General features: G+C 34.0%; 1 protein-coding gene across 1 annotated transcript; it reads right to left on the bottom strand.

Annotated features, from left to right (window-relative positions):
- Window positions 1-15260: 15260 nt before the first annotated feature.
- LOC106460209 (protein FAM43A-like) lies at window positions 15261-17775 on the bottom strand. Its single transcript, XM_013919897.2, has one exon. It carries the CDS (start codon window positions 17438-17440, stop codon window positions 16517-16519), a length of 924 nt encoding a protein of 307 aa, XP_013775351.1. The 5' UTR covers window positions 17441-17775; the 3' UTR covers window positions 15261-16516.
- Window positions 17776-19265: the final 1490 nt, after the last annotated feature.

The following is a 19265-nucleotide window of genomic DNA, read 5'->3' as shown; positions in this document are numbered from 1 at the left end:
TGGGATTATTAACATGCTTATTTTTCTTAATGCTTTGTTGAGTTCCTGTGAGTTTTATATTAACATAACGTTCTAGAAGTGAGTTTTTAAAATGTTAACTAACACAGGGTGGTTCCAAAATTCAATTGTCGTAGCAATAATGAAGAAATTAGCATTGATTTTCTTGTTTATTTGCATATTTTTTTAGATAATGGTATTGAGCGTTGATGAACGTGTGGAAATGATTAGGACTGACTATGTTAACTACCGTATCGATTTTGAGGGCAGATATTTTCAGCATATTCTGGAAACATGTATAGAAATTCAGCCTATGGCAACTGACTTTTGGAACACTCTGTACAACCATTTCAGAGACTTTGGAAATAAGCTGACAAACTTGATTGTATTTGTAACAATGTACACGTTTTCTAACCTGAAAAAAAAACAGACTTGCAGATGTAATGTGGCTTTTTTATAACAACGTTCTTTCTTAAACCTTATTAAGATATTCAAAAACGCCATCATAAGATAATACTACTTGAACGCAAAATTAAAGATACAGTTACATTCTGTATGTACACCTAGAAATCACGAACATATCTATGATTTGTGTTTGTTTCGTTTTTGTAAAGTACAATGGGCCATCTGTGCTCTGACCACCGCGGGTATCGAAACACGATTTCTAGCGTTATAATCCCACTGACTTACCGCTAAGCCACGGAGTGAGGGAGAAAATAGCTATGGTGGATAAACTGAGGTTTTCAAATGAAAAGTAAGTTGCATTATTTTAAAGGGGTGGGTGGGTTAGTGTCACCATACTTAGGCATTAGTTTGATTCATTTGCTTTAAAAGCCCCCAGTGGCGCAGCGGCATGTCTGCGGACTTACAACACTAAAAAAGGGGTTCGATACCCGTGGTGGGTAGAGCACAGATAGCCCATTGTGTAGCTTTGTGCTTAACTGAGAAAGAAAACAATTTGCCTTAAAATTTACATAGTTTTACAATTTTTTAAACAATTGTTTATATATTATCGAGAAACAAATATCAACTTAGTATTTTATAGTTAATTTTTACATTTGTATAAGTATGTTTTACAAGCGAAGTTACACAATAAAATCTTAAAATGACATGTTTCAGATAATCAGAATTAAAGGTCTATAATTGTGAACTAGGAATATGAATCAGAATTTTCATTCTGTAACTAGAGGATCTACTTTCGTAAGAAATTATTCTAACACTTACCGTCAGATACCTAAAAAAAACACGTGATAAATGTATAGCTCGTTTCCACAACAACACGTTTCCAGCTAAAGAAACGATCGTAACTAGTATTGTGATTATGAGTGAATAAAGATGTGAAAGAGGACTCTTATGTGTAAATCTGCACTCTAACTAAACAAAAAAGAACAAGTTTTGAAATTATTGATGTTAAACTTCTATGGTTATTTGTTAAAGTACTTATAGCTTTTACAACTTTATTCCAAGAAATCAGAGACATACTAAGTCATCAATAGGATATGAAATAAAGCAGATTCTGGCGTTGAGTTATAAAAAGGAAATATATATTTTATCAGATTTTGGCGTTGAGTTATAAAAAAAGGAAATATATATATATTTTATCAGATTTTGGCGTTGAGTTATAAAAAGGAAATATATATTTTATCAGATTCTGGCGTTGAGTTATAAAAAAAGGAAATATATATTTTATCAGATTCTGGCGTTAGATCTCTAACTTCCCTGTTGTAAGTTCACGTTTATTAAAACCGACAAAAAAGGGGACAATGCAAAATAACGCAAGCACATGGTAGAGACTGTGCGTTATATAATACAAATAAAGAGTACACAGTTTTATCTTTCATACAGTATCATTCATTTTATTTTTTGTACTTTTATGAACATATATATATGTCGAATCATCTACATTTGAGAAATGTAAGCTAATGCTACTAATTGTAGTAATATAAAATTTTTAAAAGTCTATATTTGGGAAATGTAAGCTAGTGCTACTGACTGTAGTAATCTATCATCTTTATAGTCTATATTTGAGAAATGTGAGCTAATGCTACTAACTGTAGTAATCTATCATCTTTATAGTCTATATTTGGGAAATGCTACTAACTGTAGTAATCTATCATCTTTATAGTGTATATTTGGGAAATGTAAGCTAGTGCTACTAACTGTAGTAATCTATCATCTTTATAGTCTATATTTGGGAAATGTAAGTTAATGCTACTAACTGTAGTAATCTATTCCCTTTTGAATCATTCTACTTTTTTTGTCCATTTTGAAGCAATTCTTTTGTGTTTCAGTGGAACTTTAGAAAGAGTAGACAGAGGCCTCAGTATAGAAGCAGTTGCAGTCCATTAAAGTTCTCAAGTCTACTAATTCCATTACTGTTGAGAAGAATTTAAACATTTCACTAGATTTCCAGAAGTCAATTTCATTAGATTTTTTCCACTCAAGCCTAATTTGATACGTTACGATTTGAAAGAGCAAGATTAACAAGAGTCATAAAGACGTCTTAGAACTCTTGTTTCAATTGATTTAAAAGGAAAACCGTAAGAAAGAACTGTTTTTCTTTACAAAATTTATATATCACATAGAGTTTTGGCAAAAGAAAGATGTAATAAAAATGTTAACCTTTACGTAGGCAAGGTTTAGAAAAATGAGTTTTTAATATTGAAAAAAATAGGCAAGAACTTATTGTTATCAAATCTTTGATTTTTGTGAATAAAAACACACGTACAAACACACATATTTATATATAATAGTTACAAAAAACACACTAGGCTCATTTTATTTAATACCGGAGTGAAGTTAGCAGCAAATAACTCGAGTTCATGACGTTTTTCCTGTTGTAAAGCAGACAATTCTGTAATTAGAAGACATTGGACAACTATAATATTAATGTTAACACGTTTTCTGTCTGCTCAATGGTATAATTTCTGTAAAATGAACATATGTCTCTAACAAACAATGACTTTAAAAGGCCAACACTTTTGTTCAGAGCAAAGGTTGTTGTTTTTATGAAGAATGACAAATGGTATTTCTTGAGAAATACTTACTTTCTGTACTAATAACAGTTAAGCCCCCCAGTGGCACAGTGGTATGTCTTCGGACTTACAACACTAGAAACCGGGTTTCGATACCCATGGTGGGCAGAGCACAGATAGCCCATTGTGTAGCTTTGTGTTTAACTTCAAACAAACAGTTAACAAGTTAGTATCTAAGTGAATGGAAAAGAGTATAATTTCTGATAATATCGTGTACAGAGCATCGAATTAGCTTTCTGTCGTCTCAAACTCTTGACTGCAAAGGAACACATATGCTTTATCGTTAAAAACAAAGTTCACTTCAAGAACTCAGCCTTTGAAATAGTTATCATTTAATCTTAGTTCATGTCCTGTGTAACCTAAGACAAAAATGTTGTTCTGTAGAACACTGTGCCCACAGTTTAATATTTGAAGACGTGATCTGTAACCACGTTCTGCATGGATCTCGTAATTTCTGAAAAAAAAAGAAAAAAAGCGTGTCTTATATATAGATTGTGTATAATTTCTCGCTGGCTTTGCTGGTTTAAAGGGCAGTCAGAACATATACATTTATAAACGTTTATCACCATCAGGAGTTTCGTAACTTTTAAGTACGATTCACGTGTTACACAAGGACGGTATTTAATGAGCAATTTTAATAATGACTCTCATTCAGTTACATTTATTTAATCATGGATAAACATTCCCCTTGTGGCCAAATTATGAAATAACAAAATATTGTGATATTGTGAAATATTTTTATACTGTTATAATTATAGAGTTTAATGACATCTTTTTATAAAATTAATATATGGTATAATAATTGTTTTTTGGTAATGTAAAGAAACACTCAATTTTGTAATTCAATAATTTAACGAAAAAGTCATTTAATCTAAATACCTTGTTGCATAACATACGAATTTTGGTTCCACAAAATGAAAATACTTTTTTCAAAGACCAACTCCTTAAATCTTCTTCCTAGAATTCCCCTGACGATTCAGTGGGAAGCTTTAAGGCTTATAACATTAACAATTGTTATTCGATCCCTGTGGTGGCTACAGCAAATATACCTTATTGAGCAGCTTTACGCTTAACCATCACAAACAATCTTCCTAGACGCAAGGCCTAAAAATAATTGGCTTTACTTCCTGGAGGTGATTATTAAAAGCATCATTTAGAATTACATTTTACCTTTCCTTCTGTGTTCTTCTTCAAAAAGTCGTAATATAAGAGAAAAGAAAATATCAGTTTTCCATTGACTTCCAAATGATGTAGTCTTATTATGTTTATAATAATCATATAAGACGTCGACTGTGAAAAAGAGTGGACTGGTGCTTGTGCTTAAAGTTCACATATCTAAAATCAACCTTTTTTTTTACCATGAAATGTCTCTGTTTTTGCAATAAAGTAAATGTATAGCTTTCGTCGTCAGTTTTACTCTTTCAGTTCCCATAATCCCTTTATATTTGCATAATTATTCCTTTTGCATTTGTATGATTTCAGGTCCTAGTGTTTGAGTCTCAAAACATAAAGATTTTAAACAAAGTTTTCTTTCTTCGTTACAGTTTAGGGCCGTCATCAGATCCAATGCACCCTGCAGTGGCAAGAAACGTAGGCTACTGGACTCTAATGGACATTTCGACCATGTCAAAGATTTTGAGTTATTTTGTTTCAGTTAAAGTACATGGTATGTTTAATATAAAATGTTTATACCATTGTGTTTAATTTATTGTATTGGTTCAGTAAAACAAAATATATTCGTCAATTTAATTTAATTCAGTTGTCATAAAACATTGTCATAGCAAAATATTAATCTTAAAACTTCTATGTTTCACGTATAAGATACATGACAACTATTTTGTTATAGTTAAAGGATTTGCATAAGATTATGACAGCCCGCATAACATATCTAACTGTTGCTGCAGGCACGAGTTCATTAAGTCAAACACCTGAAAAGTGGTAGAACGTTCGTAAGCTATCTCGAAAGAACGAGTACAAGCGTATCATATCTAACTGTTGCTGCAGGCTCGAGTTCATTAAGTCAAACACCTGAAAAGTGGTAGAACGTTCATAAGCTATCTCGAAAGAACGAGTACAAGCGTATCATATCTAACTGTTGCTGCAGGCACGAGTTCATTAAGTCAAACACCTGAAAAGTGGTAGAACGTTCGTAAGCTATCTCGAAAGAACGAGTACAAGCGTATCGTTGTAGGGTGGACTGTTGTGCTTAAAGCATTTGTGGAAGCGCCACCCAGTGGCTAAGCGGTATGTCTGTGGACTTATACCGCTAGAAACCAGGTTTCGATACTCGTGGTGGGCAGAGCACCGATAGCCCATTGTGTAGCTTTGTGCTTAACTACGAACAATTTGTGGAAGCTGGCAAATGAATTAAAAAGATACAAAGTCAACTAATTAAAAAGATTAACCAAGAAGAGGAATGAAACAAATCTAAAATTAATCAATAGTTATCTAAATGAATAATTTAAAAAAACTACTGAAAAGATAAGTCCAGTGCAGGAAAGAAGAAAAGAGAGAACTAGACGCAAAATTTTTATGTTAAACTACCCCGGAAACGGAGATCAACTGTTATTGATGGTAAAGTTGGATCCCTTAATGAATGAATATATTAAGCCCTAAATCCAGAATGAGCTAGTAAAGAAGCAGGTAAATCAACTGTTCTAAAATTAAACTTATGTTGAAGAATTTTATATAATGATGGATTGTACACCTGATTTAGGTCATCAAAGTGGCTGTCGGTTGTTTTAAGAACAATGAATTTCCTAGGAGTGGAGGTAAACTTTGAATAAATTTTCATTTCATTCCTTAATGTCGAGCAGACCACTGAGTATACTTATTAGAAGTCATTTTTAAGAAGCTTATGAAGTATTTGAAGATTGGCAAAGTCAGGGGTGTGATAACGGTATGCAATGTAGGTCGTTGCAATTAAACAAAATAGTATTCTTCGTTCCTTACGGCTGTCACTCTGTGAACTATATAGAGCGTGGTCCTGTAAATTCTTACAACTAGCGTAAATTGAAAACTTTTTTTCGGTTTCCTGTAAAGAACGTATACTATTTTTGCGACATTAACTAGGAGAAGAGCTATTTAAAGTCATTTGTTAATATCACTTTCAAATCTCCTTCTGACAATGAGTGGAAAAACGAAATTAAAAGTGTAAAAGCGGTAAGACACCGAACGAAAAGTATAATAGAAAATTTAACGAAATTAAGGAAACTACAATGGTTGATGCAACCTATTCTGAAGTAGTGTCATTGGTAGATGGGTTCATCCACATATATAATTTATTTATTAATTTAGTATGACGTGAAACTATAGAAAACTATAGTCAATAAGAAAATGCAGAGTTCAAGTATGATAATTGATATTGTTAGTAGTTAAGTCAATGACATACGGCAAACTCTTATTGAAAACAAAGAAAATTGATTCGAAGTTGACATGACAAACGTTAAAGACTGACGAAATAATTAAAAGTTGTTCCAGAACTGTTGGAGACTCATGTCAAACGAAAAAAAGAACCTTGTTATAATTACGGATCTGAAGATGAGCCAGCCATTGCTACATAAAATTTCTAAGTAGTCAGGAATGTTTTTTAAAGAAATTGGGAGATAGATTTCAGTTGTTCCGTAATTACGTGTATATATTCCTTTATTTCTGTGTGAGTTGACGTTAAAGCAATTTAAAATGTATAATACAAAGAACTAGTGAAAATGTGCATGGGTTTAGTTGTATCACTATCCAACGCGGACGGAGCAGAGTCAGATGTGGACGAAATTGATTTAGTGGTTGAACTTTAAAGTTTAGTTATAGTTCTCCCAGAGATATCTGACAGTCTTAGAACACTACATTTCATTTACAAATTCAGATATAGCTATAGTTCTCCCAGAGATATCTGACAGCCTTAGAACACTACACTTCATTTACAAAAACTGATTTAGCTATAGTTCTCCCAGAGATATCTGACAGCCTTAGAACACTACACTTTATTTACAAAAACTGATTTAGCTATAGTTCTCCCAGAGATATCTGACAGCCTTAGAGCACTACACTTCATTTACAAAAACTGATTTAGCTATAGTTCTACCAGAGATATCTGACAGCCTTAGAACACTACACTTCAGTTACAAAAACTGATTTAACAGCAGTATATTCCAACGGGCGAATTGTTCTCAGGTTGCTACTTATAGCCCCAGTAACTGTTGCATCTGTTGAGAGGATAATTTTAAATTGGAATTAACTAAAATCTCTCTGGGATCATCCATGTCTACAGAGCGTCTCGTACGATTAACGACGGTCTCCATGGAAAGTAATGTTGTAAGAAGGCTGCTTTTACGTAAAGTTCTTGAAGAATTTATAACAACAACATTTTAAAAGTACATTGCCATACTTTAATAACTATATACAGAGTTTTTCACATTTAAAAAAATTTCGCTTGAAACTACACAAAAGCTATTTGCACATACTCTCTCTAATTTTGAACTGTCAGACTAGAGGGCCTGTTGGGCTACTCTTGTCTGACCTTCCAAAAATTGCGTGAAATTTTATGTTTCTTTAAAAGTAAAACGACAGTTTCGACTTTTGTAACAAATTTACACATTGAAAGGGACCTACAATTTAATACCTTGCAAGAGTTCATATTTTTTGTTACGATGACCCTGCTAATAATATATGTGCTAACTTACATCTTATACAAATTGCGAAACGTGGTGTCTATCCGAGCGTTCGTCCGTCTCTCGTTTACGGCGGTCGCTTCCTGCGCTGCGTTTGAAAAGCTGAGCACTCAGGCAAAGCTCAACACTCATTTTTGAAATGACAGTAGAACGGGCATGGATAATAAAAGTCCAAAGATACAGCTTTTAAGTGGATTATTTATTTTTTCCAACGTTTCGAACCACTCGTGTGGCCATCATCAGGTAACTGTTCCAATTCAGAAAACATATAGGACGACACCTGTATTTTGATTTACATTAGGTTTTAGTTCACGAATAATTAATGCTTCTTTTATTTTTTCTTCAATGCTAGAATACAGGTTTCGATACCCGTGGTGGACAGAGCACAGATAGCCCTTTGTGTAGCTTTGTGCTTAATTACAAATAAACAAACAGTTGGGTTTATGTGAATCTTTGGAGTACCGAACGAACAAGGGGTACGTGCTTTGGTAACTGTTAAGCTGTTGTACATGTCTTCTGTGATTTCATTTTTCTTTTTTTAACTTCAAGAGTAGGCTATTTAATTGACTTATATAACATCAGTTAAGATTTTTGTATAGTTCTTTGAATCTGTTTGAATCATTTAGGTGTTTTTTAAGAAGTTGTTGTAATCTTCTGTTTACATGATTACGGTTTTACCCCCTTTGTCAGCCTTTGCTATGATAAATTGTGAATTATTCCGCAATTCTTTTAGGGTTGATATTTGGCGTTTCGTGAGGTTTTGTTTGATTTTATGGTTTTTAAGTAGATAACCTTCAATTCAACACAATATTTCATGGATGAAATTATTTAGGCTTTGATTGTCATTTGGTATTTTAGGAAACCACCTTCTGTTATTCTTGCCTTGAAATGTCTTTTTAGTTTCATTGTCTGTGTTCTTATCTTGTTGATATTTACTTGTTTCTTCAATTTCGATAGATGAGGCGTTCTTGTTTTAGTTCTTAGTTTTTCTTTGATTGTTTGTTGGACTAATTTTCTAGTGAAACCTTCTATTCTGGCTTTGATCTGTAAGGTAGGAACATTTTTGTGTTATTGCATAATTTAGGTCTTTGTTTAGAATCACTTCTTGCGTTAGTGTTAGGGTTGTTTTTGATAAATTTACTATTATATATTTGTGTCTTTGTTGTTGTTGTTGTCGTGTTTACTGTCTGTCAGGTTTTTTCTTTTGATTAACTCAACTATTTTTAGTATGTTTAATTTCTATTTTATCTACTTGGTTTATCCAGTTTCGGTTGATGACTCCTAAGAGCATGCGTAAGTCGTCTGATGTGGTGTTGAAGATGGGGAGGCTATGTAGTCATGAATCTTCTTTTTTCAAATTATTAATATCTCTGAATTTTGTCTATTTGTTGCATTTTTCTTTTCCGTTTTTCCGACTATGGATTGAATTTTTTTATTTCGTAGTTGATGGTTTAATTTTATAAACTTTAGAATAATCTCTTCCTCTTTGCGTCGTTTTTAGAAATCTGAGGCTATGGTTGGTTTTCTCCAAATTTATATAGTTTTTTTTGCGTTTTGGTGAATAGATTTTTGTTGTTGTGCCGTATTTTATGATAAGATATTATGCAATGAGAACAACATTAATAGAAGAAAAATAAAAGAAGCATTAAAACCTAATTTAAATCAAAACACAGATGTCACCTTATATGTTTTCTAAATTGGAACAAAATGCTCGCACAGTATTCACAAAATAGACAGTTACCTGATAATGGTCACACGAGTGGAAGAAACGTTGTAAAATAGTTAAATACAAATAAACAATCCACTCAAAAGCTGTATCTTTTGACTTTTATTTAAAGTGTATAGTGGATTTCTTCTCCTCACAACAAGGCATGAATAATGTTGATACCAAACTTAATTTCGCAAGCAGGATATTCTACACTCAATTGTTAGGAATTAATCATACTATTGTTCACATTTCAAAATGTGACGTAACTTAAAGTATATTAATGTAGATTTACCGTATATTATTGAATGGCTCTTAATATGACTGAAATGCTCAACAATTACTTTTCGCGGCGGTATAAGTAGCTCAGAGTTGTGGCTCTGAGTGAAACCAAAAGTGCAACACAATTAACCGTTTTAAAATCCATAAAATAATTTAAATTGATAGATTAAACTTAAACTTTTTCCGTTACTGGGGACGGGTATTTTTGCTTGTTAATGAATAAGTGTGCATTCAGTCTGGGAGATGTGAGGTAAGACATTTAAACGATAGTCTACAGCTATGACTATAAGTAATTATTGGCTGGATGTCCTAATAGGTGGGAGAAAAACAAAGAGCGATATCGCCATCTTTAGTAGTGTTAAAGAAGTTTGTATCTAACATTATAAAACTATCATTAAGATTATTTTGTCATAAGCAGAAAGCTACACAATGGGCTATATTTTATGTGCTCACCAGGGATATCGAAACCTGGTTTTTAGCGTCATAAGCTTTCTGAATTGCTATCATTAAGATATTGCGATGTATATAAAACACAATTTTATTTGCCTTTGATAAAATGCATGATTTCAAACCAAATATAAATATAACTTTACTAAATCCCAGTGAACGGATTATAACCTATTTCAGCTGTTGAGGGCTTAAATTATATAACTCTTCTCTTTATAAATGATTTGGCTGAAAACTTTAATGATAGGTTTGATGTGAAATATGCGGATAGGTAAAACCCCTTTTTAAAAGACCTGCCAGTTAATTCTGACCAACGTAAAGTTACAGACAAATAGCAATCAATCTATTTTGTATGTTGTACTTAAAAACAACAGCAGAGTTTGGTATATTGCGAAATCTGTCAGTTACAGATCATTGATTTTCTGAAGGTCAATTCATGAAGCGCGTGGTCTTCTCTGTACTGAGAACCAACTCTTTCAATACCATAACGCGCATGTCTATTAACAGTCAGAAGTTTACTAAAAGGTTCACTCTTTTCACACAACAGGCCAATCAGTGTTTTTTAGGTCAATAGGAACGACGGAAGTTGATTGAATACAACATCCTGTGGAAGTGATGTAAATATATATGTTGCACAAACAATTCAGACAATTATTCAATCTGGCTAATTTTAAAATGTCCAAGCTTCAAGGTTAATAGAACCCAGGAGTCTTTGGCTCGTGTATTATTCGATGTAGGTTAGATAACCGCCCCTACACATATGGCGTAATTCCTGAAAAGCTGTCCAATCTGCAATTTAGTAAATAAATGTGAAGGCTACTGCATCACAATAAACTGAGCCTTCTTGCACTGTTGATCACGTGTGAAGTGTAAAAAAGCACGTGCAGACGATAAAGAATAGCATGCACCACGAGAGTTATGATTTATTGTAAACAAGTAAGTAGATGTTATGAAGTAACCAGGCACCTATCACTGAAATAATACACTTGATTTAAAAAAATAATCAAGTTTATTTGTTCAAACAGATTTGATTATTTTCCATCCTTTCTCACTAACACAACATCCGTTCAGCCACAATGAGTGCGTAACTCTGATCTTCCTATATAATATAGTAGATATAATTTAGATCAAATACGTTTTGTATATTTTTGTTGACCCAACTTTGGAAAGACAAACTTTCAAATTTGCACAACACAATTTGTTGTTTGTATAATGATCCTGAAATAACAACACCTATGCCAAATAATATATGTTTGGACCGAGTTTCCAAGTGAGACTGGAAAAAGACTCGTGAACATGGAGCCCAAACATCGTCTCGAAATCTAGAAAAACGACAGAATAAGTAAACTCAGTTCCCCTTGTGAACACACACTGCCAAACCAATTTTATATAACGAACGTTAACGCTCCTGTTCTTCCATATTTGGAATTAGTTGTTAATAATTAAAATCGTGAAGTAGTTTCTTAACAATGAAACCAAAATTACAAGTGTCGTCAAGTTCACGTATAAAACCTTTCAAACCGTTGTTACAACCAGTGCACCTAACCGAAAATAATTTGCTCGAAACATTGCAATACATGTGTTTTTTCAGAATTTCGCACAAAGCTTGTTTGTTAGTAATCAAGCACAAAGCTATGCAATGGGCTATCTGTGATTTGCCCACCACGAGTATCGAAACCCGGTTTCTAGCGTTATAAGTCCGCAGACATACCGCAGTGCCACTGGGGAGCCGCACAAATCTACACAAGGACTATTTACGTATAACCATTCCTAATTTGGGACTGATACTGATAGAGGAAAGGCAATTAGACAACAGGACTCACCGCAATTTCTTAGGCTATTCTTGTATAAACAACTAGTGGGATTTACCCGTCAGTCTTATCGCGCATCCAAGACCACAAAGTGCGAAGCTCGTATTTGCAGCAACGGATTGAGAATTAACAATCCTCAGATTCACAGTCCAAGTACGCTAACAATCGGCCACACGCGGCTCGAAGCACATTTGTTTTATATATGTATACATATATATATATTGTATCCATGCCCCTACCTCTTCCCGGAACCACAGTTCTCAAATTTTTGGCCCAGGTAATGAAATATATAGAACTATATGTGAGAGAGCGAAAAATAGAGGTGTAAATAAAAAGGACTGGAATACTTGGAGCGAGCCTAAGATCTGACTATTGTGCTTTATATCATATTACGGAATTGATACAAAATGTGTTGGAAAAGTGGTTGTGTAAAGTATAGAAAGGAAAATCCTTTTTTCAAGAACAGGAAAACTGATTTAACCAGGCTTATATTTGGTGGTAAATTGACTTATGAGGTTTGTGCCTATGAAAAGAGCCGAGCCGATACGCATGGTTACTTGTATACAAACGAATATTGTACGTTTTCAAGTCAGTTAAAGAACTGAATTCAATTCTTTATTCAAAGACTACAGATTAAAGCAACTGCTTTGTATCAGTACATCAACCTTCAACAAAAAAGGGTCCCTCTTTAGTGAGAAAGATTATAATTTAAGTTAAAACAGAAAATACCTGGGCACGGGCTAAAAAAAAATCAAACCCAAAATAACCGTTATAAGATAGATGGATTTTGCTATCGTACGTAAAAAGTAAAGAGTATTTAAACATGATTAGTGTTAGGTAAGTATTAACTTATTATTTTATAAAGAGATATTTATTTAAAATCAGTTCCATGTCTGTTTTGTTGCGTTGAAGTTTATTTCAGTTTTTCAAAGAATGACGCTTGACTCGCTATCTGAGGGTCGCGGGTTCGAATCCTCGTCCCACCAAACATGCTTGCCCTTTCAGCCGTGGTGGCGTTATATGACGGACATTCCCAATATTCGTTGGTAAAAGAGTAGCCCAAGAGCTGGCGGTGGGTGGTGATGACTAGCTGCCTTCCCTTTAGTCTTTCACTGTTAAGTTAAAGACTGCTAGTGCAGATAACCCTCGTGTAGCGTTGCGCGAAATGCAAAACCAACCAAAAAACTAATAAATTCATAAAGCAATAGGCTAATAACCTTTGGCTATAATTTGTTTTTTACAATACCCTTTAACTTGTCCATTACAGATTTCATATCAGTATTTGGCATTTCCTATCTGAACGACACCTTATACGACACATGGGAAAATCGGCCAGTTCAGACACCCTAAAGATTTAATCGTAGCCATCCTTAATTTAAAACTACTGACCAGAGGTGGGGGTGTGGCAACTAGTCAGGACTACACACTGGCTATGGAGATATTCTTAATGGAATAGCGGGTTATGACCCAAAGTGGAAAGTTTTGAAAGTGCCGAACGACACGTGTCTTAAACCTTGGATCTGTTGACCCGTAGTCCATGCCCACTCTTCATAACAGTGGTGATTAAAAGCATCAATAGTTTATTCCCCACAAGTTTCTGGATAAGATACGTTTTGTTCAACGCCAGGATTCGACAGCTGGGCTGGACAATGAGAGGCAAAAGTATCTTGAAACAGTATTTATATATATACTGTAAAAAACAACAACACAACTTTAAACTTGTGGTTTTAAACTACTGGTGAAGCAATGTAACTCAATAGATCTACCACTCGCAATAGAAATCACATTAGATTTTAGAAGTATTCTTTTAAGCATTTCCTTTAACTTATCCTTTAAAGATTTCAAATCAGAGGTGTTTGAAATGCAACATTTTAGATCTACTTTTTATATTCCACAAATCACTACCAAGTACACCATTTTTTTTAATGCTAGCATTTTTGTACTGCATTTTTAAATTACATTTCAGATGAAACCTTTATATTGCATAGCTCGTTTGACTAACTCTCGTTTTGAATGAAAGACCTTCAAGGCGATGGTTTGTGGGAGATAAAAGAAAGACTTGAAGTGCTTTTTTATGTATTTTCACACACACACACCTCTGGTTTGAATTCAATATTGGTCAAATAAATATGAAAACACATTTATAGTTTCTTGTGATTTTCACCACAAACATTACTGCTCTTAACTTTCTTCACTGCAGTATAGTTTTCATGCCAAAAGGGTCTGTCGTAAGGCTTCACGTCCTCTCCATCTTGCGTGTTTCCCATAATCCATCTAGTGTACAAAAACGACAGTTTCCCAGCCTGTTTCAATAGTTCCATCTCACAGAAATCCATAAGTGCAGCGTCCGGCGACTTTATCGTTATGTTTTCATAAGAAATAGCATGAATATCCGTTTCATTATCCAGCTATGTAATGGAAGTAGCTTGTATACATTTGACTTGTATCATTTTTCCAGACGAGAATTCTTCTTGATTATATTACATACTGTTGCCTGGGAGAGGTGGACAGCTTTTGCCATTGACATTTGTGTTTGTGGGATTACCCTTGTTACAAATGCCGCACTTTGCTTACCAAGGCTGAGGTACGACTTGTTGCAAGCTTTTTTCTGGATGGTCCTGGTACCCCAAGTTGATAAATTCCCCATGCTCTTACGTATATGAGATATTCCCGTCTAGGAAATTCTAAATCCTCATGCTGAACACATATTTATGATCCGAGTGTATGATTATTTTGCGTCGGAAAGAGGTATTACATGCTCGCCCATAAGCGACAAAACTTCAGTGACATCACGCAACCTATGTAACGTAAAACAATATCAAAATTTAGTTCCGATATATTCCGTTTCACCGCGACTTCATATCGGTTTTGATTGTCGCATGATCTGCATAATCAAAATCGTTTTAGTATAACATACCCAACTCTTTGGATAATTGTGAAAATCCTAACGTTTTTTTTCTGAATAAAATCTATATAATTAAGGTTTTAGATCAGCTCCACGCTCAATTGTGGAACCTCAATTAAATACACAGGTTGTTGCTTAAAAGGTTATTTTCTTGACTCAATTTTTGTCTGTCTCAACTGAAGACATGTGGAATTTTTATTCCAATTAAATATCTAACTAATTCGCGAAACTGTATGTGTGTGTGTGGATTTGAAAAAAAAATAGGTTAGTTAAAGGTAATAAATCATTATATTTACAGCAGTAAGTGAAAATCTATAAGATGTAGTCAGATAAATGGTTAGCTATTTAAGGAAGACAATTCATAAGTTGTACAGTAAAAATACCTTTATTTACAATTATTCTATAATCTGTACAAAGTAAAATATGACATACTGAAACGTTCCATCTCCTGTCAACATCACATATCTTGATTAACTCTCTACATGACCTAATGTTAAAGATATATATATATATATTATATTTTAATTCTTTAGGAACTTACATATTATCTCTACTTGAAATTAATATATTTTTTCATTAACATGTATGAAGCCACGTGTTAAATTAGGGAGATTTCTTAAGCATCTTTCAACTCCCCATTTGGAAATTACCATTGATAACACAAGTATATGTACGAAAAAAAAAATGCAACTCTAATGTTCTTGTCTTTTCCATGTTCTTCGGGACCCAGAACGGCAACTCAATTTTATCAGTCGCTTCATGCTATCGTTAAACACTGTAGTCTAGAGCAACAGAAGTTTGTATTAAAGTCTATGTTTAAGCACTAGTCTATAACTTTTTGACTCGTCATAAATCTCAGATGAACTAACAATTCATTCTCAATGAGCATGATAAGTATGACATATCGAGATTAATTTCACAGTCATTTTTACCCACCCAGGGCATTATTCAGATAATACTCTTAAAATTAGTTTTAAAGAAATTAAAGCTAATTATCATTCACTAATTGCATTTGAAATATTCTATTAATTTTCATTTAGTTCTGTTACTAATAATGGGTGCATATGTATATATGTGATGGTATTCTTTTTAACATCATAGATACCATAGTGATGTCATGCGGGAAGTGAACTGGATCAGTCTTTAACAAGCACAGAAATATAAAAGCTTTCTCCCCATATATTAAACTTGTAGATGGTCAACAATCATACACGATTTTAAAAATAAAAGATCATTAAAGAAAAGTTAGAAACATTTGGAACTCATTTCAAATGAGTGAAATCTAAAGATAAGCCATAAATTCATGCACACAAACAAACGTTACACATACTAGTGTTGGGCATTTATAAATCTAGGTCTTTTGTCAGCAAACCAGTAACAGTTACGAGAACGATTTCTGAGCGTAGTCTATTTTAATACCGCGTATGTTACGTGAAGGGATAAACGTCTTATCTCAAGTTTATATATTCTTTCGAAGTTATTACATATCCAATGTATTTTATACTTTAATGTTCAAAGAATTGAAAAGCATAAAACGTACAAATAAATACGAATTACAATAATATAAAGTAATAATTTGATGACTATTGTTACTGAAAGTAAAGGCTTTTGATTAAGGTCATTGTATGCGAACAAGATAAAACAGATATTATTATTTTGTTCTCACGTTAATATTTCTCCACACTCGTGTCTCTTTCTTCCGAATAACCAGATTCTGCTGAAATATTATCGCTGTCTTCACCTTTAGAAATATCAAAGGACTCGGAACCTTGGACTTTGGAAATCACATCCTCCATGTACGAATCGTTCAACTGCAGGGGGCTCAAACAATGATCAGGAATATAGTCAACTTCGTCCATTCGTATATACAAGGCTGACCCGTGATCTGAAATGACGGAGTCAGAGACAAAATCTTCTTCAAATTCCGAGTCCTCTTCTTCCTCTTCTAATTCCTCAATAGATGTCAGTTTAGGTGCACTTCTTGCACGTTCTAGAGGCGGACGGAAGTTACTTATTCCTGTAATGAGCATCTGCTTCCGGCGGGGAACAGTTGGTAAAACTGACAAAGAGTTTGCTACCGACAACCGTGCTTTCTGACGTCTAAGTTTTTCCCGTCGAAATTCTTGAAGAGCGGCAGTCAGCCTCTGATTCAACTGGCTAACAATTGTCCAAGCTTTATCTTCCTTACCAATCAAAACAGCATGACAGCGAAGTTCGTGCTTTAAGCGGCGACTTTCGTGCCTGTACACCCAACAGAAGACTCGCGGATAGTGGGGGTGGGCCGTACAATATGTAATACGGTTTGCCCAGTACTCTGTCAGTCCGTGCTCTCCCGTCACTGCTTTCAAGCCCGAGTTACATACGGTCAGAGTCATATGAATATCCTGTTTAACATTAGAACAGTAGTTTTTCCACAACGTGGCTAGGGCCATGTCGACACAGCTTTCACCCTTTAGCCACGGTGTAACCACGTTACCCAAATACATCACCTTGTAAACAGGGTCATATTCGGTGATCGAGATAGACCGTTTGTTCCAGAATTTCAGTTTCATCTTAATATGTGGCTTAGAAAAGGGCAACTGTATTGACATTGTTAATGATTTGACGCTATAAACAATCAAATATCAAATTACTGAAAATGGACGGACTCCCCTTTCTCTTTCATCTGGCGATCGGTCGGTCACGTTCCGCGGCTCCGTCAGTTAGTTGTATTCTGATGTCTATTTTGCCTTCTTTCCTACATGTATTCCTCTGTCATATTTCCGGTTACTAACTGAAATTTGTTTTAATTTTATCAATTTAACTTTCATTGATATTCACACACAAAATATTTTTTCAGTGTCATTTTACTATTATAACTTTAGTCTATAATTCATTTAAACAAACACGACTATGAACTGGACACATCACGGGCTGATCCCATACGTATTGTATTTTCACGAGTTATCAGTCACGCACTTATAACTTCTGCCTGCGTAGTTGACGTCAGAGTCCAAGTGACTGTGATTGGTTGGCTAAAGGAGTTGTAACTGCCACTCGCAAGCTTTTTTTTTTTTTTAATCTTCTGCTTATGAATTAATGTTTAATATATTCAATGTAAATCATTTTATTCATCGTCTCTTGCTTCTTACATCCAAGTAAAAACCCTTATTTCCTATGCTTCATGTAAGCAGAATAAAAACATTAAAATTTCTAATAATGTTTTCAAAGTATTACAGTAAAATTGATCTAAAATAGGTAATGATATTTAAAAATGACAATGAAACATTTTTCTTAGTTTACTGATTACTTCACCTAAGTATTAGTTAATTAATTTTTGTTTCGTGAGTTATTTGCTGAACGAATGTTTCTGAGACTTACAACAAATAACTGAATACAGTCCTTTAGGCTGCTAAGTGTGTTTAGTGTGTTAATGTTGTGTTAATGTTCTTGAATGTGGCTTGCTAGCTCCAGTTAACACAATCATGATACCCTGCTTCACTGTTCTATGTTTACTGGTAATAAAAATATTTATTTCAAACTATTCGTATCTAATTTTATCTTACATACAAGTGCTTATTAACGATATTCTAGCAATGTATCATTTCAAAGTAAAAATTAATATATACATATATTTCTTCAAAAATATTATTTAATGTGAAACCTCATGCACGATTAAGAGGAAGGTCGTATCTTCACAAACCATTAAGTTTCGAAGTTAGGAGCTCTAAATAACTAGCAGAACTAATATTTTTTTATGATCGAAATGTCAAATCCCTCCCATGCCAAGATGAGTTCCGGCATTATTGCCTCAAGCGGATGAGAATGGACGGGATCGCAGGTTAATCCCCAGCTAACAGCTGGTGCTCATTATACAGCTGGGTAAACTGAAACAATTGAGATAAAGCGTCTTACTCAAGGAAACAATAGCATGACGCGAGACAGCCTCGAGCTAGAAACTGTCCGACTACGAGTCCAAAGCGTGAACACACTGAGTCCTGTTTTTTTATAGTAATTTAACTTAATTATAAAGAGTAGGCTCGAAACCTTCTTTTGTTATTTTTAGCTTTTTTAAATTACATATGCGTTGCTTTTAGATGCCTTGGAGGCCGAACTTGGCCTTGTAGTTAACGTGTCAAGACTGAGAATAGGAGTATTCGTGGTTCACGATCCGATGCCACTAAATGTTCTCCGCACTTTGAGGTCATTAGTGCGCTATAAGATAAACGGTAAAATCCCCACTATTCGGCAGACAAGAGCGAGTGCTGTTAATTAGCTGCATTCATTTTAGTCCATCGATTTAAAATTAGGGATAGCTATGCGTGAAACTGTAAAACAAACAGAAAATATGTCTCAAATCAACATGGATATGTGTTTTAAAATATTATCATCATAGAAATTTAAATATTTAATGATTTATAAATATAATTAAAAAAT

This window comes from Limulus polyphemus, unplaced genomic scaffold (assembly GCF_000517525.1).
Source record: "Limulus polyphemus unplaced genomic scaffold, Limulus_polyphemus-2.1.2 Scaffold32, whole genome shotgun sequence".
Lineage (NCBI taxonomy): Eukaryota > Metazoa > Arthropoda > Merostomata > Xiphosura > Limulidae > Limulus > Limulus polyphemus.
The sequence above is the reverse complement of the archived record's forward strand: the minus strand, read 5'-3'. Positions and strand labels throughout refer to the sequence as shown.